The sequence below is a fragment of the Pogona vitticeps genome, chromosome 1 (assembly GCF_051106095.1).
Source record: "Pogona vitticeps strain Pit_001003342236 chromosome 1, PviZW2.1, whole genome shotgun sequence".
NCBI lineage: Eukaryota > Metazoa > Chordata > Lepidosauria > Squamata > Agamidae > Pogona > Pogona vitticeps.
The window spans coordinates 49,631,536-49,654,353 of NC_135783.1; the positions used below are offsets into that span (position 1 = coordinate 49,631,536).

At 40.9% G+C, this 22,818-nt stretch overlaps 1 protein-coding gene across 8 annotated transcripts in view; it reads right to left on the bottom strand.

The window, feature by feature from the left end:
- Positions 1-22,818, bottom strand: part of BIRC6 (baculoviral IAP repeat containing 6) — a 182,011-nt gene that overhangs the window by 89,880 nt on the left and 69,313 nt on the right. For 5 of the 8 annotated variants that reach the window (XM_072992371.2, XM_020802831.3, XM_020802835.3 and 2 more), the window contains 10 exons: positions 20,659-20,842; positions 17,059-17,214; positions 15,535-15,668; positions 13,681-13,834; positions 12,744-12,899; positions 11,867-12,021; positions 6,139-6,265; positions 4,388-4,498; positions 2,042-2,175; positions 936-1,063 (listed from right to left, as the gene is read on the bottom strand). In XM_072992371.2, the coding sequence (XP_072848472.1) occupies positions 936-1,063; positions 2,042-2,175; positions 4,388-4,498; positions 6,139-6,265; positions 11,867-12,021; positions 12,744-12,899; positions 13,681-13,834; positions 15,535-15,668; positions 17,059-17,214; positions 20,659-20,842 (1,439 nt within the window). The remainder of the gene's footprint in view (positions 1-935; positions 1,064-2,041; positions 2,176-4,387; positions 4,499-6,138; positions 6,266-11,866; positions 12,022-12,743; positions 12,900-13,680; positions 13,835-15,534; positions 15,669-17,058; positions 17,215-20,658; positions 20,843-22,818) is intronic. The other 3 variants (XM_020802834.3, XM_078383071.1, XM_020802833.3) reach the window with 1 other exon arrangement.

Consider the following 22,818-nt stretch of genomic DNA (forward strand, 5'->3'; position numbering starts at 1 on the left):
TGATATGCTTTGATGATCCACTTGAGAACTGGGTATAAGCTGCACCAGATGTGGCCCAGACAGTATTGGTGATACATCCCCACATTAAGTACTGGTATTATCAACGAGTCTTTTCTTTTTTTCCACCACACCTACAAAATCCTGACATTTTCATTTCTGAAGTATCTCCAAAATTTGAACTTTTCTGCTGTGAGGTGAAGATCTCACTATCTAATGCAACTCTTACACGTGGCCTACCTGCCTCTTTTATTTACCCCCCCACCAATTTGCTTAATTTAGAACATACTGTATATTGCTATTATGAATATATCTCCATCTTCTACATTGGTTGAATTTTCACCTCAAATTCTATCTATCTTCAAATAAACTTTTAAGGCTGTTTACTCTCTTGCTCGTTATTCTTTCTATTTACACCACTGACTTGCATTTCTACAGGTGCTGCTGTTCTCTGGAAAAGGGAAATTGCATCATTCATTTATCTTTCATGCCCTTGTCTCCTGTTGTACCTCTAGAAATCTTCTGTCCAAAACTCCATCTGGCATCTTCTTTTGTACAATAAGTTACAACTAGAGTACGCCCAATTCCACCAACAAAACGGAAAAGAGGACTTGACTCATCAAATCCTCACTGGTTCAGTAGGTGGACTCTAGTGCAACTTACATTAACAGAGTTCAACCATTAAAATACTAAAAGCACATCTTGTTAGTAGCATCATAAAGCTTAACAGTTTTCAGTTAAGTATTTTGATGCCAAAATTAAATCTCTGGAGTTTAATGAGTCAGTAAAATGTTAAGTAAATATACTTATTTCTTTTCATTATTTTACTTTGAATATGGATAATGAAATTTGTCAAACTCTGAGAGCAAGATCAAAAACTTTCTATAAGTATAAAACACCAATCCAGGTGAAATTATTTCTTAAAAACAGAACTTTACCTTTCGGTTGAAAGAATATGTATTAATTTTAATAAAAATTCACTGAACATCTGAGGGCATGTTGAAGAAAGGTGCACTTGTAAACGAGTAAGAAATTCTTGCATAGCTTGGGTAGCTGTTGGGCCAACCTGGGGAAAAAAGATTTGAAGAGATCTGCAGTAAGCTCTCCTCCCAATGTGACATCGTCTAAAACAGTTCCTAAACCCCTTTCCATGAGATGGATATGTAATAAGAAGCCTAACCACAATCAAGTCTAGTCAAAATGACATCCCTAATTCAAAACATGTGTACAGTGGTGCCTCACTTAGCGATGTTAATCCGTGCAGCAAAAATCGCTGCAAAGCGATAACATCGCTAAGAGATTTTAAAATCGCTAAGAGATTTTAAAAAGCCCATAGAAACGCATTAAAATGTGTTTAATGCGTTCCTATGGACTTAAAAACTAACCTTATACAAAAATCCTCCATAGGGGCGGCCATTTTCAGTGCCTCTAAAGCGAGGCAAAATAGTGGGCGGCCATTTTGTTTACCCGATGGCCATTTTGGAACCGCCGGTCAGCTGGCCGAAAATGGGGGGTTTGCGATGATCGCTTCCCCACGATGATCGCAAAGCGAATTTTCCCCGTAGGAAACATTGCAAAGCGATCGCTTTTGCGATTGCAAAAATAGCATCGCTAAGTGATTTCGTCGCTCAACGGAGCGATCGTTAAGCGAGGCGCCACTGTATTTAGAATCAGAACATAAGATCCAAATCTACTGGCTATCCACATCACACGTTTTTAACACAACTAAAAGGGAGCCAGTGGCCTAATGATCTAGGTAAAGCACCAATGTGTTTCATCAAGCTGGAACCACACCTCAAATCATCTTAAAATGTCCATGTATATTCTGCCAAATAGATAAATTTTTAATACCCTTCTATGATTCTTATATAGTAAATACACTATATTGTTAATATGCAGACAAAAAGGAGAGAATGCCAATGGAGTGTAATAAACACATGTTCATATAGTATTTCAGACACCTACTGAGCGTTCTATCGTGACAGGAGTTGAATAGCTATCATATTTGCTAACAGCTGTTACTGCAACAATAATAAAAAACTACCTGTGGACTGTGTTGATTTGTTCCATGAGGACTGGTTCCAGAAAGAAACTTCACTAAAACATGAATTAGGTTGGGGTCCGACACCAACAGCTGGGCAGTACTTTCCTGAGATGTTATGGCACTGCTGGGACCAGCTGTAAGGTAAAACAGTTAAAATAAAATAAAATTCACAAGTAAATACACTTTTGGATACATTATACAAACTGCATGAGGTTAATTTGGTATTAGCTACCTCTGTAACACTATAAGGGACCAGTCAATGGAAAGATCAGAATTCTGTGAACATGTTTACGTACAGATGGTTCACTTTCTGAGCAAACAGCACTGTTATTGAATGTCACATTATAGTACCTAAAAGTGCTTCACATTCTCACATTTCATCCTTCATTATGAGGTTCAGTATAATCTTCATTGTTTTGTTTTCATGTATATGTATTTCCTCTTCTAACATTAGGATTTCCCTGGCAGTACCAGCAAACGTCTAAACACCAGGAAGGGAAGGTGAAGTAGGAGTGCTATTTTGTTACTTTTTGAGACTTTTAAGGCTGTGCTCTCTGGTACAGCCTGAAGGCACTGGTTTCTCACACACATCTCTGAGACCATGTGACAAGAAGCTATTGACCCTCTCCGCTTTATTCTGGGCTCTGACATTCCATGTAGCATTCACAGCCAAGAACACAACTCTTTATCAGTAAGCAAAGGATATGGAGTTGCAGCTGTATTCACGCATATTACCAAACAGGACTCCAAAGGAGCGACTGTTGTCATTAAGAAGAGGATAAATTCCCCTTTACTAAGTGGACCTACTGGGATATGCCACAGTTTCACTAAGCTGCCACCAACCATTCCCTATAAGAAGTCACACAGACCAGGGATGGATTTTTAACAAATAAAAGAACAAGGTTTATTAAATAACACACAGGGAAAAATAAAATGATCAAATGAATAAGATACAGTAACGTGGCTTAGTCTCAATCATACATACACACAGTTTGGTTCACACAGAACACTTAACTTGAAGCACAGACCCTGAACCTATCAGTTCTGGCTAACCATACAGACACCTGAACCTATCAGGTTGGTACTGACTGACACACAGTAGTACCCTGTCTGACACACAGACTCCCACTCAAGCTTCTTCTCTCAGCTCTTCTCCAGCTTCTTCTAACTTCTCCACACACGCTCCACATATATATACAGTACAGCCCCTCCTCCTGATGTCCCGCCTTCCACTCCCCATAGGATGGAACTTTCCCTCCAAACCCATGACAGACAGGTAACATCAGTGCTGTATGTAACAATAATTACAGGCTAATTGTTTGCATAAAGTTGAAGCTGTACCCAGGAAAAACAAGTCAGTAATTCAGCAATAAAGTGGTGCCTCACAGAACGAGCGCCCCGTAGAGCGATGAATTCGCTCTACGGTGACGCTTTTGCGATCGCTAATGGGATCACAGAGCGATGCCCCCAATGGGCGAAAATCGCTTTGCGACCCGCCGATCAGCTGTTTCGTGGCTTCAAAATGGCCGCCGGAACAGCCGAAACGGCCGGGCGCAGCGTTTTCGTGCCCTTGGTAAGCAAGGGGAGGGCGCGAAAACGTTGCCAGAACAGCCGAAATGGCTGCGCGCAGCATTTTCGCGCCCTCCCCTCGCTTACCAAGGGCGCGAAAACGCTGTGCCCGGCCCTTTCGGCTGTTCCGGCGGCCATTTTGGACCCGCCGGACAGCTGATTGCAGCCATTTTCGCGGCCTCGTTCAGTGAGGGGAGGGCGCGAAAATGGCTCCTGGCCATAGACGGACATCGCTGTATGGTGAGTAAATCAGCCGATTGGAACGCATTAAACTAAGTTTAATGCATTCCAATGGCTTTTTTCTTTCCGTACAGCGATGTTTCACACAGCGAGGGTTAATCCGGAACGGATTAACCTCGCTGTGCGAGGCACCACTGTACTCGCTGCTGACCTCAAGCCTGAACTGCCCATGTGCATTTCTCTGTTCTCTTAAAATGGCAAAAATGTTAGGATTCTTCTTTCACAAGGAATGAAGAAGCTACCACATTTTTCACAATATATAACATGGTTCCTTAAGTGTTTCAATCTCCAGTATCCAACAATTCAAGGTTTATTTCATGCTTTAAATTATGTTGTGACACTCGGGATGTACAAAAGAGGCTTTTAACTTGCACTAATATTTTAGCAGGTATATTTAAAAATGTCCTAGCCTTATTCTGGCATGTCCACTGCTTTCATTCATAATGTTTAGAACTATTTCTATTAATGTCATTTTCTTAAAAAGTGCATGACAATTATGTTGTAGATTTTAAAAGGTGAGATAACCAAGGAACTTACAGTTGAATTGCATGTTCGTCATGAGAGTTAGACTATGAAGTACAAGGCACCATGTTCGCAGTAAGGTATTAGGATACCATGCCAGGACAGTCAGGAAGCTAGTTACTGATGCTGTAATAAACACACAGTTCAAAAACACAACATAACACAGCCATAAAATATGTTTTTAAAAGTATGACTGTAGTCTTCAGTTATTTGGGACGGGGGATCTTAATTTTTAGATGGGATACTCGTATGCCAAATCTCAGAATTTTCCGAAGTGCAGAATATTCTAAATGAGTGATCAATGCTAGTAACAAGCACACGACCAGGAGAGTAAGCTGATGGATCCAAAGTGAGGGAAAGAGTCTGTGCATTCAACAGCATCCAAGGACAACAATTACAATTTTTCCAGAGCTAAGACATGCCTGGCCCTGGCTTCATTACTTTCCGTGTTGAAGAAATTAAGGTCAAGACTGAGTTGCTCGTGTTTGTTTTTTTCTGGGGGAGGGGGGCTCATGTGTATCTGGAAGATCAGATTCAGTGTAACCCAAGGATGCTGCCACTGCAGCAACAGACAGGAAAAATGGAAGAAACTATTGTCATCCACAATGTGCTCATATTGCAGGGGGCTACTTCATATGTTACCAACATGAGTGCACCATGCTTTGATCTACTTGCAGAAATGCAACAATTTCCTACACAAAATAATTTTTCATGTAGGAATCTGGTAACATATAAAGTAGCTTTAAAAAAAGGGAAGAGGCACATAGCATCTAAAACAGCTTCTGACTCCACACTGGGCAAGAGATTCAGTCCCTTTTCAGAAGACATATTTAGAAGGTCTCTTGTCAGCTCTGCTAACAGATCAACAGGGGATAACACAATCAGAGTGCCAAGCTACTGATAACTAACCAACCTCCAGAAATTAAGAGAAGAAAGAAGATGGGTATCACTTCTGTTTGAAAAATCTACAGGCTGTAATTGAATCACCAAGTTATCTAGGGCAGTGGTCCTCAACCTTGGCACTCCAGATGTTCCTGGACTTCAACTCCCAGAAATCCTGGCCAGCAGAGGTGGTGGTGAAGGCTTCTGGGAGTTGCAGTCCAAGAACATCTGGAGGCCCAAGATTGGGGACCACTGATCTAGGGGATAACTCACTGAAGATGCTTCAATTTTGGCAAAGATGGAAATTCTGACACTGGGAAAGGGGACACTAAAACACACACAGTGATTTCAGCTAATCTAAGGCCATTTCCACATTACTGCTGATTTGGGCGTCCTTGTCACTAGTTGTGTTTGGTCATACATTATCTATGTGAATGTGATCTACCTCATTATGTTACCTGAAAATTTTAACAGAACTCAATTTTACAAAAATGGGGATGCCTGATTTTTTAAAGGATGCTCAAATAAGAACTAATGTAATATGGAGGTCATATTGGGAATAAAATGAGACTTCATCCCCCAGGTTTTCCCATCTCTTCTTAAATGAATTTAGACGAGGCAGAAAGGAAATACTGAAGGGAAATTTTCTAAATATAATCTGTTCAGGTTATAATTCTTTTCCTTTTCTGTTTCTGATAATACATTATCCTTGGATACAAATATTTTTACTCACAGACTGCACAACAGACTTGATTCTACCATATAAATTAACAATGAACTAATTCATGCTGACAAGAAATATATGACTGGCTTAGACATGTACAACAGCTTTGAAAATTCTGGTTTAAACTATATTGTAGGACACACACACTGATGCAACTCACCTTGATTTAAAGGAATGGCAGGTGTCCGGTTGGCATTATACAGGAAAATGTCAGTGCAATTATCTTTGGTCCCTATGGACCCAGAATTCAGGCTTAATGTGAGCCATAACTGTAGAAGAGACTCAAGCTAGAAGATAATGATAAGCAATTATTATTTTGAATATATACTTGACACCAGAAATTGAGGTAATCATGGAATTGAAATTTTAAGGTGCATAATAAACAAGTTTCTTGAAATGTTGGATATAATCTCCCCTTCTAACACACTGTACTGTTGCAGGTTGCATTTACTTTTCATTCTGCTATTTTGAATTTATGTTGGACAACTTGCACATAATTGTTAAAGGCAAAGTATCATCACCAGCTTCTTATCAAAGCAGTAAATACATCACTCAAAGTAATTTGCATTTTTGTAGTAACAATGCATACTTCAGTATAAATATTATTTCTTAAATAAAAACATTTCTGACAGAATGAAGTTTTACTTTTCTGATGACACAAAGGAAGCCCATTCAAACAAGCAGGACTGCAACAATGAAACTTGACAATCTACTGTCAAGCATATATATTTCTACGCTTTTAATTATATTTATTGTATTGAAATTTTATCCTCATTGCACTTTATGACTTTTGATTTTTGCCCCTATGTATTGATGTTATTATTAGCTATTTTGTTACTTTGTTCTTTTATGCTACTTGTAAACTGCCCAGAGTGGCCTTGGCTGCCAGATGGGTGGTATATCAATCAATCAATCAATCAATCAATCAATCAATCAATCAATCAATTGCATCTTCTTCCTCTCATCCCCATGAAGGCCTGTAAATTAGCCCCTACTAATGCCAGGAAAATAGTGGAAAAGTTATCGGCTATATTGTGATTGCCATAGTTTAGATTCTAGAATCATCTAGGAGAGAGGACAGGTTATTTACCTCATATTATCTGTGAATTCACACTAATTGGTTCTGCACCTGCACAGACACCCACAGGCCTCACTCTAATACATAGTACAGGTTTTTCCACTCAACTGTTACTCCTCAATTCTCTTTAAAGGAGGAATGTGAGACACTATGAGACACACTTTTTTATTTATTTATAACAATAAGTCTTTCTAGCTGATAGCTTTCTAGCCTCCGAAAAGATTCTCGTTATCATTGGAGAATATTCCATGCTGTCAATTTTAGTCTATGTTTGGATGAGTTGTCCTTCAAGGGTGAGAAGGAACTAAGTAACTAAGTTTGCCTCTATGAAAAGGGGCTGAATCTGTGACACCATCTGAAAAAAGTGTTGTGAACTATTGCTGATGTGGCCATCATAACACAATAAGTATCACATTAGCCCTCTCTTGTCAAAATTTCACAGTCACCTTGTGCATCACCGGGAAAGATGGAAGCAGGTACACTGGATTTTTGGTGCAGTAATTAGTGAAAGGATCTCTTAATATGATACAATCAACCACGGTATCCTCCTGGGGAGGCTCTCGGAGTTCGGAATCAGTGGACAGGCACTTGCCTGGCTCCGATCCTTCTTGGAGGACCGCCCTCAGTGAGTCCAGCTTGGAGAGAGTGTTTCGGCCCCGTGGAGCCTAACTGTGGGGTTCCGCAGGGTTCGATCATCTCTCCAATGATGTTTAACATCTATATGAGGCCGCTGGGAGGGGTCATCAGGGGGTGTGGGGCTTCGTGCCATCAGTATGCTGATGACACCCAGCTCTACATCTCTTTTTCACCTTCCTCAGTGGATGCCGTTCCGTCCCTTGAGCGCTGCCTGGAGGCTGTACTGCGGTGGATGCAGCAGAACGGGCTGAGGCTGAAGCCAGGCAAGAAGGAGGTCCTGAAGGTGGGTGGCCCCTCCATCTGCGGTTTGGGAAACTCCCTCTCTTTCGGGGTGTGTGTGTGACTCTCACCGCAAGGAGTGTGGTTCGCAGCTTGGGGATACACCTGGATCCGGTGCTCACCATGGAGACCCAGGTGGCATCAGTGGTCCGCTCCGCTTATTTCCATCTGCGGCGGATAGGCCAGCTGCGTCCCTATCTTGATGTTGGGGCGCTCACTACTCTGGTCCATGCGCTCGTAATCTTGAGATTAGAACACTATAATGCACTCTACGTGGGGCTACCTTTGAGGTTGTTGCGGAAACTTCAAATGGTGCAAAATGCGGTGGCCAGAATTTTCACTGGGACGAGAAAATACCAACATATCACTCCCACCCTGGCCGCCTTGCATTGGCTTTCCATTCGTTTCCGCATCCACTTCAAAGTGTAAATGGTGACGTATAAAGCCCTAAACAGTTTAGGACCTCGATACATGATGGAATGCCTTCTCCCACCTAGATCTACCTGAGTCACTCGTTTTAGCCAGGAAAGACGGCTGAGGGGCCTAACGCCGAGAGAGGCCCGGAAAGAAAGAACAAGAAACCGGGCCTTCTCGGCAGTGGCCCCTTGACTATGGAACACCTTGCCATTGGAAATCACGCTGGTACCCTCGCTGGGCGTTTTTAAGAATCAGTTAAAGACTTGGCTCTTTAGGCAGGCCTTCCCTCCAGCCAACACTTGATTTTTTTCTCTTTAGTTTTCCTTTCCCCCCATCTTGAACTTTTAAATTTGTTGATTTAATTATGTGATTGTTTTGATGACTATTTTTATGATGTTTTATAATTGCTTGTAAGCCACCTCGAGTAGACTCTGTCTAGAGGTGCGGGGTAGAAATCGAATAATAAATAAATAAATAAATAAATAAATAAATAAATAAATAAATAAATAAATAAATAAATAAATAAAATGAATCCTTTTCGCTATTTGCTCATGAGCAATATTTTATGCACTTCCTGTTCTTTTCCACTGTAAATAGGTCTATTTATTTATTTATTTAATTTATATGCCGCCCACACTACCCAAAGGTCTCTGGGCGGCTTACAGCATTTAAAATACAATAAAAATATGTAACAATTAAAATACAATTAATATATATATAAAATTGCCATCAGACCCACAGCTAATATTATTTCAGTTAAAAGCCTTCTGGAAAAGGAAGGTTTTGACCTGGCGCCGAAATATCATCAGTGTCAGCGCCAGACGAATCTCAGTCGGGAGGGCATTCCATAGTCTGGGGGCAGCTGCCGAAAAGGCCCTTTGTCTACAAGCCGTCCCTCTTACCTCCTTGAGGGACGGCTCTTTCAAAAGGGCCCCCTGGCTAGATCTTAACTGCCGGGTAGGCTCATATGGAAGGAGGCGGTCCTTCAGGTATCCAGGGCCCAAGCCATTTAGGGCTTTATATGTCAAAACAAGCACTTTGAATTGGGCCCGGGCAGCAACTGGTAGCCAATGTAACTTATACAGAATCGGCTTGATATGTTCCCTGGTGGCCACACCACTCACCAGCCGCGCCGCTCGATTCTGGACCAGTTGCAGTCGCCGGACCGTCTTCAAAGGCAGCCCCATGTAAAGCGCATTGCAGTAATCTATACGGGATGTTACCAGTGCATGTGTAACTGTCATGAGACTCCGCTCATCCAGGTAGGGCCGCAGCTGGTATAGTTTCCGCAGCTGGAGGAAGGCGCCCCTGGCCACCAAGTCCACCTGGGCTTCCAGTGTTAGACTGGGGTCCAGGAGCACCTCCAAGCTGCGGACCCTGTCCCTTAGAGGGAGTGTAACCCCATTCAGGGCAGGGAGATGGCCCTCCAGCCTGTCTGGCAAAGCACCCACTAACAGCACTTCCGTCTTGTCTGGATTGAGTTTCAATTTATTGACCCTCATCCAGTCCATTATCAGGTCCAGACACGAGTTCAGCACAGAAACCACCTCAACTGGATTGGTGGAAAATGAGAGGTAGAGCTGAGTGTCATCAGCATATTGCTGACTCCTCAGCCCAAACCTCCTGATGACCTCTCCCAGTGGTTTCATGTAGATGTTAAACAGCATGGGGGACAGTATTGAGCCCTGAGGACCCCCATGACATGAATGCCATGGGGCAGAGCAACTGTCCCCCAGCACCACCCTCTGGACACGGTCAGCCAGGAAGGAGCTGAACCACTGTAAAACAGTGCCCCCAACTCCCAACCCAGACAGCCTATCCAGAAGGACACCATGGTCGATGGTGTCGAAAGCCGCTGAGAGGTCCAGGAGTATCAACAGGGTCACACTCCCCCTGTCTCTCTCCCGGCAAAGAGGCTGACCCCACTGAATGTATATCCTGGAATATAAGAGGAAATTCCCACTCATGAATTTGACCTGTCTGCGGGCTCAATGAGTCTGCTATATGACTGTCCTCCCCTGCAACATGGACAGAGTTCCAAGAGCAACATTCACATAGAAAGACTGCTAGATACAGAAGTATCATGGAATAGGTGCATTCAGTACTGTTAGCATCTCCAAAACATTGATATATACAGTAGGCTTCTTTCTGTTTTGGACCATAAGGTGCAAATGTTCTTGCTCCAGCAACAAGCACCCTATCCTAACAGACTGCCATCTGTCATTACAAGACTAATGGCTGAGCCTGTTTGAATAGCTTCCCCATCAACAGGTTCTCTTCATCTGACTACCAAAGAAGTAGCTCCACTAGTTCTGGAGTTACTCACAGCTTCTTCCAATTACTGTCCCTCACAGAGGAAAGAAAATATGTTTGCAAGGTTGTTCTTCCTAACGTTTTGCCAGTCTCTGTGGCCGGAATCTTCAGAGGACAGGAATAGCACAATACTTTTTATTTTTGAGCTAAGAATGTATGAAGCTGTGTAATATCTCTGTTGTAGTGCTTTTTAAGGCCTTGGGTTTAAATGAAGATAAATATATTTGAATATTTGAATTAGGGTTGTCTTCACTAGCAACTGCAATCATGCAGAGCCAGTATATAAAATTATAAATACAGATGCTATAATAAAAATGTTTCTTGATATAATTTACTATAAACATGCTTTATAAAGAGGAATTTCAAAATCACAAAGTTAATTTTAAGAATTATATTGTTGCTTTCTAACTTCCTCTGCTCAGCATTTCAGTTTTTATCAAGATTTATTTTTCTATAGGTCTATTATGATTAATGGACAAACTTCTGTTGCTTAGTGTAGTAAATCACACTAGAACTGGTCCACTGAATCCATCGGGATTTGGCGAGTCAATTCTTTGTAGGTTCCATTGATTCAAATGGGCCTACTCTAACTGCAACTTATTTTAGCACAGTAAGTTGCAGTTAAGATTAGGTCCATTTGAATCACTGAAACTTATGGAAGAGTCAACTCAACAAATAGCCACTGATTCAGTGGGCCTATTCTATAGTGCAATTACTATGCTAAGCAATAGGAATTTAGTCAATGAGTTCCATTGATCTAAGTATGGCTAAATCTAGATCCAAACCTCTGTCTGCAATAATCATGACCATGCACAACTGGCAGGAAGAAGCTCTGAAAACTCCTCTCCCAGTGGGAGTATGTCATATCTACATTAGATATTCAAAAATGAGCACTATACCTATTAAACAGCTAGCTATCAGCATTTGGGTATAACTCCTGCATTCTTTGTGTTCACATTAAATTAAACTACTCCTAATCAACCGAAGTGCTGAATGCCTTTGATAAGAACTATTGATTTGAAGGCATGACAACAAAGTAGAATCTGTCATAGTAGAATATATTGCCTGGCAAACATTCATTTTGTGTTCTCACAAGCTTGTCTCACTTGTGTTTTCTACCACTGTAGAAAATTTTCTACAGACTTCAATGGCACTAATCACATACCTGAACATGATGGACTTGCAGCATAGAAAAGAGTTTGTTGAAGCATGCACTTAACATTGGTATGGAGGAATGCTGGATAATAAACTGGTTGTTCTGATTTGGTGCATGCAGCCCTCGTAGTAACAGATCATCTGTTCCACTTGGAGACTGAGTTACTGAAAAACAAAACCAGACAAGAAGATATCACTTATGTCTCTCACTGAATATAATGATCTACATTGTTGCATCATATATAAATCATCAGTTCTCCCAAACTCAATTGAATAAAGTGAGCAGAAAGAACAAAATAGTATCAAACAGTGTAAGCAATCTAAATTTGTTATTAATGGCAATAGTCTAGGAAATTAACATGTCATTTGTGTAATTTACTACATTAAGAAGAAACAGTGCTATTGCAAGCACTGTAGTTTGGACCTTTGTTCTGTTCAGTTTTTCTTATATAAATAAAAATTTGCAGAAATTGAATGGCTGTTCAAAACAAAAACAAACATCAAGAAAGTGGCAAAAGGGTAAACAGATCTTTCTGGTAGGAAGATTTCCCCAGTCTGAACGCAGCCACAGAGCAAGGCCTGTTATATTTCCTTGCAAAGATGGGCACAGGGTCTTCAAAACAGAACAGGTGACTGGGGAGCTCAAGTATGCTTGTTCACTAATTAACCGCAAATGATATACTATGGCTGAAATTCAGTAGTAAGTCACAACTAGAATACACCTATTGAATCATTGGGAATTTCATGAGTCAACAACTACGTATGTGCCACTTATTCAATGGGCCTACTCTAGCTGTGACTTACTACTGGTTTTCAGCTAATATATGCCAATTTGGCTACCAGGTAAGTGAACTTCAGAGCATCTTGATTAGCAAGGAAAAGATTACCATAACTTTCAGAGACGTTTATGTTTAACTGTGCAAAATTACATGTAGATGTGTTAGTTAATGCCTGCAGAATGGAATCAGCTTCCAGAGTAGACATCATTTTCAGCATCAGTTCTGCTTGTTGTTCAAGCCCAACTTCTAAACGGGCATCTAAAGCTTAAGAGAGTAACATAAAATCAGTCTCTAAATTACATCAAATATGACTAAATTATAACGAGCCATTGTAGGCAAAGGCCTACACTTTAGTTACACCAGTAACTAAAGAAACAAATATGTATATTAAATACAGTACATGAAATAGTGCACTACAAATAGTTAACCAATTCTTCAATAGACTATCATAAAACATCTCAGATAGAAGGCACTGTATTTTGTGCTATATAGGGGAAAGTAGTTTATAATAAGCTAAAAGACTAAAATGGTTACCATATGATGCATTGTTAATAAGTGATTTATTTATTACTTGGATTTGAGTTAAGTAAACAGCAAATGGCATTTTGTTCTACAGGACATCTGAATATACAGTTGTTCACTTTAGTAACAAGATTGAGTTCATAAACAAAATAATTTCTGGGTCAAGGTAAAATGGAATGGTGTTTTAATTGAAGCACAGTATCTTCACCTTATACCGGTAACCCAAAGATATAAATGCTCAGCAAGTCTGTCTTCTGAATCATCTTCCATAATGCTCACATAAACTATATGGCTTTTGAAACTCAATGCCATTTCAAAAAACCCCATACAATATGGAGCTGAAGAAGCAGTCTAAGAATTAGAACTAGTACATCTTCTTGATAAAACACAACTTTTTCAATGTCGTACAGAAAATGCTTATTTCATACAAGCCAATAACCACAATATGATAATCACACTCATAGTCGCTAATAATTCTTCAAGCAAGAAAAAATGAATAATCCGCAAGGCAAGTTGTGCTTACCTTGAGAGACCGATACGCACACAGTTTGTGATCCATTCTTTTCTGTAGTGACTGGTGGTTTTGCCACTGAAATTCCAACACCTCCAATATATGGGTTGTAATTGTATGTACCATAATCAGCACCCCAGTAATCATACCAAGTGCTACTTATAGGCTTTATCAAACAAAAGAAATGAAATATTTATTAGTCTCAAATTTTTCACATATAAGGAATTTAAATGGTATTATAAACTGTACTTTAAAAGTTATACTATATTGAAATGGGAACATATTTTAGTAGGTTATTCAAATAAGAAAATTAACAGAAAGGGTACTCTCCATATAGCCTCCAAATAAAATCCAAGTTCACGCATCTACACAGACCTGCTAAAACAGTACATAATCCTTTTGGCCCTGAGGACCACATCCAATTTTTCTGGGCTGGCGACAACAGACACATGCTCATGCACACACAAGATCACTGGAGCACAAAAGGAAGCTGCTAAAAGGTCCATGACAGAAGAGGTGGCGAAGGCCTCCTCTTCTCTGGTAGGCAGACCACTATTTCTGATACTTGCATACTTCCATTTACAATGGGAAAGCAATGATGCTGGCTGCTTCATGGTTGCTAGAGGAAGAGGCTTTACTTCCTCCTCCTGCCAAGGCTTTATGAACTTTGCTGCTACATGCACTGTTACCAGAATAGATACAAATCAGCCAGTGGGGTGCACAGGGGTTGGAGAATGCCCAACTGGAAGTGCCATGTAAATGAAAAGCTGTGCATTCCTTGAGCTGAGCCAATCCACACAACACATTATATAAGGCCCATGACAAGCAAGTGCTCATTGTGCAGCCAGCCTCATTTTCCTTCTTTGTTGCATAGCTTTCAAATATGGCAGAGTAAGGTGAACTGATGACCTAGACAACTGCAAGACAGGTCTGCTCATGTTTCAACATCAGCTCATTCAGGTATATTGGTTACAATTTAAGACATGATACAGAAAGTTGAAGAAGACAGCCACAAAAGATAACTTGGGGTACATACACAAGGCCTACAATAATCAGCAAAGGCCCTGCTCTAGGTGTCTTCTCACTATGGTACTTGGAAATATGGTCACAAAGTAAACAGCCTTACCTGTAATGCTTCTGCCCAGCTATGGAAAACCCATCAAACACAGACCTGACTGCCACATATGATATTTTTTCAGAGGTAAAGGCTTGTTTTCCAAAGCTTTTGAAAAACTGAACACCACTCAGAACATTAATATTGGCCAAAATCCTATTGGTGTTTGTGTAACTTGCTCTGGCTAATTGACAAGGTACCAGGGGATGTCTTGGTTGTATACCTGATCATGCATCTGACTGTAACTGACATGTGCACCACCGTCTTGTCAATTAGCTACAGCATGTTATGCAAACCTTACACAAACACCAATAGGATTCCAGCCATTAATATTTCAATTCTTACTTTTAAGGCACTTAAGACATGGCTTTTAGTCTTAACTCAATTTGATTTAAGTTGTTCTGAGACTCTCCTTTGATTAGTCTATATCAGTGGTCCCCAACTTTTTGGGACTGCAGACCGGCTGGGTGGTGCAGGTTGTGCGGGGGTGGTGGTTTCTCACTATCTGAAAAACCTATGGCCAACTAACAAAACTATAAATGTCAACAAGGACTGCCCTAAAGCAGAGTACACATTGCCAATCTCCTAGCCTTATTTAGGAATGAAGACTGTAACACCATTAAAAGAATACTGAAGTGTATGCATTAAGGCACATGCTGCATCTTATAGTTCTCAGCATCCTTCAAACATTCAGACTCAAGTTTTCTATATATTAAATATAGCATTCTATATCACATTAAAAAACTCCATACCTTGAACACTTTTGCAGCAAGAGGATCTTTTTCCAAATCAATATCTAGAGGATCAATATCAACTTCCATGAGGTCTTGCAGTAACTCAAGATCAATTTCTTTATCTTTTTCCAAAGATGACAGAGGTGGAGTCCCTTTAGGTGATTCAAAGTATTTAATATTGCCAAGTATTGCAAAGATCATACTAGATAAGATATAACACATGCTGGATACAGAACTATTCTAAGTGCTTTGCAACTTAAGGACAAATCCAGTCTGCATGATCACAGCACCTGCACACAGTGGGACTTCTGTAATACATAACAAGCCCTGTAATGCATAACAATTTCCCACCCATCCAACCTGGTTTGTGCACGCACACACTGAGTGAACTGGGCAGTCACAGGAAATGGACAATCTGTTTCTGCCTCTTTATTTCTTAGCCACCTTGTGCAGCCAAGGGACATAACCTTTGAATCTGCGCTATACAACAAGGTATATGCTCAGGAAGAACCATATTATTATATTGTCTAAAATTTCCCAAAATTTCCCATGCACTGCACTAAAGTCTGAATTCTTTAATACTGCATGAGAAATGGAAGTTCAAAACACCATGTTTTGGAACTTTAAAATACTGCAAGGCTTCCAACATACAGCGTTTACATTTGGCACCGCTTTCAAGCGCACACACAGATGGCTAGGCTGTCCACTGTATTCTAATGAATAAAATGAAGGGAACTGTGTCAATTAAGTTACAGGCAGCTATGCTCACCCAGAGAAAGATGTACCATAAGTGAGCAAGGATACACAGTGCTTCAGATCCTAAGATAAGGAAGTTCACATAAAAGGTTCCTGTCTCCTCCTCCTCACAATATTCAAGGCTTCTCCAGAAGTTTATGAAAAATCTCCAGAACAATGTAGAAGAGGGCACAGAGTGCTCAAGAAAGAGAACATCCCAGATGAGCCTGGATGATTCCACCTTTTCTCACACTGTGCCTCTTATATTCACTGGCTGAAATCATATTGCTTTGTTACACAAGCAAGACATAACATTGAGCAACTCCTAGCTGCCAATTAACGTTATCTCTGGGATTTTTCAGGAGCACATGCATCCCTTGGCTTGGCACACACTCAAGAATGTCACCTAGAAGTGACTGAATGTAATTTGTCTTTTGCATCTGTAAAAAGATCAACAGGACTTCATGCATCATTTAAGACCCCCTTGACAATCTTTACAAAAATGCTTTCTGTAGCATACAGGGGGGTTGCCAAGAGGAAGCTATGGTGAGGCTTTTTCTGTTAACCTACTAATCTTACTTCAGAATTCATGTGAAAACCTTTAATATTTTTTAACTGCTGCTACAAAAATTATTTTAAAAATTACAATACTGAGGAAAACCATTTCTAGTTAACAATTTAAAAAGGCTATTTTATCATCTAAATTTTTAGATGGTGAAGGAGGAATACTCAATGAAGTCAAATGAAAAAATTAAGTTACAAGTTAGAGGGAAAATATATTTCAGCTTGCAAAGCACCTATATTTACCTGTGATGTCATGTGTCAAAGGCTCATCAATAGTTTCCACTAACTGAACTGTCGACTGCTGAAGAGCATCATCAGAGTCTGCAGCTGAAGCGCCTGCTTCTTCTCCCACTGCAGCTTCTTCCATGGCTTCTGCAGCTATTGGAGCTAATAGTTCTCCTGAACATTACAGGGAGAGCAATAACTTATCAAAAAGCTAACAGAAAACCAACTAATTATCTGTGATCTTCAGCAGAGATATATTAGACAGTGTTTAAGCTCTTTTGAAAATATGGACAGTAGAACCATTTTAGACAATATTTAATTTATATTTATGTTGCTGGTACAATTTATTTACTAAACTATCAAAACATACAGAAAGAACAGTACACCAGTAAACAACAACTACGCTAAAGGCCTGCATCTAGGCCATGAGAACCCCAGGTGTTCTGGCATTTTGTTGTTGTTTAGTCGTTAAGTCGTGTCCGAATCTTCGTCATCCCATGAACCAGAGCACGCCAGGTCCTCCTGTCTTCCATTGCCTCCTGGAGTCTGGTCAAATTCATGTTAGTAGCTTCAGTGACACTGTACAACCATCTCATCCTCTGTCATTCCCTTCTCCTCTTGCCTTCATATTTTCCCAACATCAGGATCTTTTCCAGGGAATCTTCTCTTCTCATGAGATGGCCAAAGTATTGGAGCCTCAGCTTCAGGATCCGCCCTTCCAGTGAGCACTCAGGGTTGATTTCTTTCAAAATTGACAGGTTTGTTCTCCTTGCAGTCCAGGGGACTATCAAGAGCCCCTTCCAGCATCACAATTCAAAAGCATCAATTCTTCAGCAATCAACCTTCTTTATGGTCCAGCTCTCACTTCCATACATCGCTACTGGAAAAATCATTGCTTTGACTATGCAGACTTTTGTCAGCAAGGTGATGTCTCTGCTTTTTAAGATGCTGTCTAGGTTTGTCATCGCTTTCCTCCCAAGAAGCAGGCGTCTTTTAATTTCGTGCCTGCTGTCACCATCTGCGGTGATCATGGAGCCCAAGAAAGTAAAATCTGTCACTGCCTCCATATTTTCCCCTTCTATTTGCCAGAAGGTGATGGGACCAATGGTCATGATCTCAGTTTTTTTGATGTTGAGCTTCAGACTGTTTTTTGCACTCTCCTCTTTCACCCTCATTACAAGGTTCTTTAATTCCTCCTCACTTTCTGCCATCAGAGTGGTATCATCTGCATGTCGGAGGTTGTTGGTATTTCTTCCGGCAATCTTAATTCTGGCTTGGGATTCCTCCAGTCCAGCCTTTCGCATGATGTATTCGGCATATAAGTTAAATAAACAGGGGGACAATATACAGCCTTGTCGTACTCCTTTCCCAATTTTGAACCAATCAGTTGTTCCATATCCAGTTCCAACTGTTGCTTCCTGTCCCACATTATTTCAGGAGATAAATAAGGTGGTCAGGCACTCCCATTTCTTTAAGGACTTGCCATAGTTTGCTGTGGTCCACACAGTCAAAGGCTTTTGCATAGTCAATGAAGCAAAAGTAGATGTTTTTCTGGAACTCTCTGGCTTTCTCCATAATCCAGCGCATGTTAGCAATTTGGTCTCTGGTTCCTCTGCCCCTTCGAAATCCAGCTTGTACTTCTGGGAGTTCTCGGTCCACATACTGCTGAAGCCTACCTTGTAGAATTTTGAGCATAACCTTGCTAGCGTGGGAAATCAGCGCACATTGTACGGTTGTTGGAGCATTCTTTGGCACTGCCCTTCTTAGGGATTGGGATGTAGACTGATCTTTTCCAGTCTTCTGGCCACTGTTGAGTTTTCCAAACTTGCTGGCATATAGAATGCAGCACCTTAACAGTGTCATATTTTAAGATTTTAAATAGTTCAACTTGAATGCCATCACCTCCACTGGCCTTGTTGTTAGCCATGCTTTCTAAGGCCCACTTGACTTCACTCTCCAGGATGTCTGGCTCAAGGTCAGCAGCCACACTATCTGGGTTGTCCAGGACATCCAGATCTTTCTGGTATAATTTCTCTGTGTATTCTTGCCACCTCTTCTTGACATCTTCTGCTTCTGTTAGGTCTCTAACATTTTTGTCCTTTATCATGTGCATCTTTTCCTTTAATTTTCCTTTAATAATTTTCCTTTTGAACAGTTCTCTAGTTTTTCCCTTTCTATTTTTTTCTTCTATTTCTTTGCACTGTTCATTTAAGAAGGCCCTCTTTTCTCTCCTTGCTATTCCGTGGAAGTCTGCATTCCATTTTCTGTAACTTTTCCTATCTCCCTTGCATTTTGTTTCCATTCTCTTCTCTGCTATTTGTAAGACCTCGTTGGACAGCCACTTTGCTTTCTTGCATTTCCTTTTCTTTGGGATGGTTTTTGTTGCTTCCTCCTGTACAATGTTACGAGCCTCTATCCAAAGTTCTTCAGGCACTCTGTCCACCAAATCTAATTCCTTAAATCTGTTTTTCACTTCCACTCTGTATTCATAACGGCTTTGGTTTAGATCACTGGTTCTTAACCTTGGGTTACTCAGGAGTTTTGGACTGCAACTCCCAGAAGCCTTCACCACCAACTGTCCTGACTGGGGTTTCTGGGAGCTGCAGTTCAAAAACATCCGAGTAACAAAGGTTAAGAACCACTGGTTTAGATTATACATGACTAATTCAGTGGTTTTTCCTACTTTCTTCAGTTTAAGCTTGAATTTTGCTTTAAGAAGCTGATGATCAGAGCCACAATCAGCTCTAGGTCTTGTTTTTGCTGACTGTATAGAGCTTCTCCATCTCTGGCTGCAGAGAAGATAATCAATCTGATTTCGGTATTGCCTATCTGGTGATGTCTATGTGTAGAGTTGCCTTGTGTTGTTGGAAAAGAGTGTTTGTGGTGACCAGCTTGTTCTCTTGACAAAAACCTATTAGCCTTTGCCCTGCTTCATTTTGAACTCCAAGGCCGAACTTTCCTATTGTTCCTTTTATCTCCTGACTCCCTACTTTAACATTCCAATCCCCTATAATGAGAAGAGCATCTTTCACTGGTATCTGTACTAGAAGGTGTTTTAAGCCTTCGTAGAATTGGTCAATTTCAGCCATATGTTCTGGCATATAATTTCTATAATCCCAACCAATATGACCAATAATGAAGGGATTGTGAGATTTATAGTCCTAAATCTTGCAGGCATTTAGTTTCATAGCTTTAGTTTTCAATAACTTCAATAAGATCGGACCCCACCATCAAGTAGAGAACTTTTTATAATGCTAAAGAGACAACAACATCATCCCAGCCTTGATTAAAAACAGGAACAAAATGCATCTTTCTCAAACCCCAATCCTGAGTGACTAAAAGGAAGCAATTATTGATGATAGCTGCAATGCTGATTTTTGCCATTTAACTCCCCATGGTTTATCTAACTGTTAATGGCTCTGTTTATACAGGTAGCTGGAAAACATGACGTTGCCCATTCCAAACAAAGTCAAATTATTGGAAGCTGCCAAGTCGATAATGTTTGCCCCTGTTTTCATCAAACCTTTGTATACTGGCTCTCTGGCTCCTTTTTCCTTGCCCACCCCTCCTCCAGGTACAATTAGCATTTTGTTTCAGGAAAGACTGATTTTAACATACCTGCTAGAATATCTTGCAGCATACACGTCAGAGAATACTGAGCCCAAGCTCCTCCCCAAGAGATATCACCTCTGTTAAAGTCTGTTCCAACCAGAAGCAGCAGCAGCCTTTCCAGCTGAGCTTCTGTCACAATTTCACACAAATGAATTGTAGGCCTTGTGGCGTTAGCAATTCTAGCAAGAACCTGGAATTGAATTTCAAAAATGAAATGCTGTGTACCTAATGAAAAACAACAAGAATATAAAAACAAACTGGCACCTTCAGATAAAATTTAATTAAGGGACGAGCCTCCAATAAGAATGCATTGGCCCGGTAAAGCCTAAAGTGCTTCTCAGATGTTTAGAAAATCTGTGGTTCACAAAATACATGTTCATATACAGTGGTGCCTCGCAGAACGGTCGCTCCGTAGAGCGACGAATCCACGCAACTGTGCCGTTTTTGCGATTGCAAAAGGGCACCTAGATAGGGCAGGAATCACAGAGCGAAGGTCGGTAAGCGGTTCGCTTACCGACCTTCGCTTTGCGACCCACCGATCAGCTGTCCGGCGGGTCCAAAATGGCCGCCGGAACAGCCAAAAGGGCCGGGCGCAGCGTTTTCGCGCCCTTGGTAAGCAAGGGGAGGGCGCGAAAACGCTGCGCCCGGCCCTTTCGGCTGTTCCGGCGGCCATTTTGGACCCGCCAGACAGCTGATCGCAGCGTTTTCGCGCCCTCGTTCAGTGAGGGGAGGGTGCGAAAATGGCTGCCAGCATCGTTGAACAGTGAGTATTCAGCCCAACTGGAACGCATTAAACACTGTTTAATGCGTTCCAATTGGTTTTCTTGCCCCGTTCAACGATGCTTTCACACAGCGAGGGTTAATCCGGAACGGATTAACCTTGCTGTGCGAGGCACCACTGTATTTACTATATATGTCAAAAAGCACCATAAAAACAAACAATACTTTAAGCTTTAGAATGGCTGCTTTAGGCTTCACAGTAAGTATGGTAATTATATTAGGCAAATACATCACTTCTCTACTAGTGATGGAAGAGACATTCAGCAGAATATGAAAAGAGAATGCTGTACCAAGTATTACATATTGCTTTAAGCATCCTTCAGTCTCAAGAGACTATGGTAACGTGCTCTGAATAGAGGTCTTGGAACAGTGTCTAGTGTGGTTGAGAAGGCCAATTTGAGAGTGACAATCCCTTCCACACTGAAGACAAATACAATCTGTCCCCTGTCCAGCTCCCTGATTTGGCTGGTTTCGGGCCTGCTTCTTTGCCTTGTCCTGCTGGACAAGGGTCGCTTCAAAATGGGAGAGGCCATGATGCATCGCTTGCCTCCAGGCTGAACGCTCAGATGTCAAAGTTTCCTATCTTTTGAGGTTCATTGCTAGGGCCTTCAGATCCCGCTTTCAAACATCCTTGTATCACTGCTGTGGTCTCCCTCCAGGGATTTTCTCTGCACTAATTCTCCATACAGGAGATCTTTTGGAATCAGAACATCAGCCATTCTCATGACATGCCCAAGGCAATATAGACGTCACTGTTTCAGTAATATACACATGCTAAAAATTCCAGCTCATTCTAGGACTACTCTATTTGGAACTTTGTCCTGCCAAGCAATGCCAAAAATGTGTCAGAGACAATGCGTATGAACCGCGTTCAACTTCATCTCCTGCCATGCACAAAGGGTCCAGGACTCACTGAGGTACAGGAGTGTGCTCAGGACACAGGCTCTATAGACCTGGATCTTGGTATATGCTGTCAGTTTCTTATTAAGCCATACTCTCTTTGCGAGTCTAGAGAACATGATAGCTGCTTTCCCAATGTGTTTATTACATCTTATGCAGCTCTTAAATTACATGCCTTTCTGTTTGCAGCTGGCTAGGGAGAGAAGCACCTATTTTCTATTTCTGCCAATTTAAATTTTATAAAGCTATGGTGTAAAAATTATGGTCAAAAAAGACAAGACATCTCTCTCCTATTAAAATTTAGCACTAGTGTAAAATGTGTATGAACACAAGGCCTTCTTGATAAGATACAATCACTGTGGATACAATCCACTGTTTTTGCTTGAGGAGGAACACAGAAAGCAGGTTTTGATTTTATATTTTCAGAAAAGAAATGACAAAGCATATTTTAATTTAAAGACCAGTCATATTTGATGTAAGTGTAAC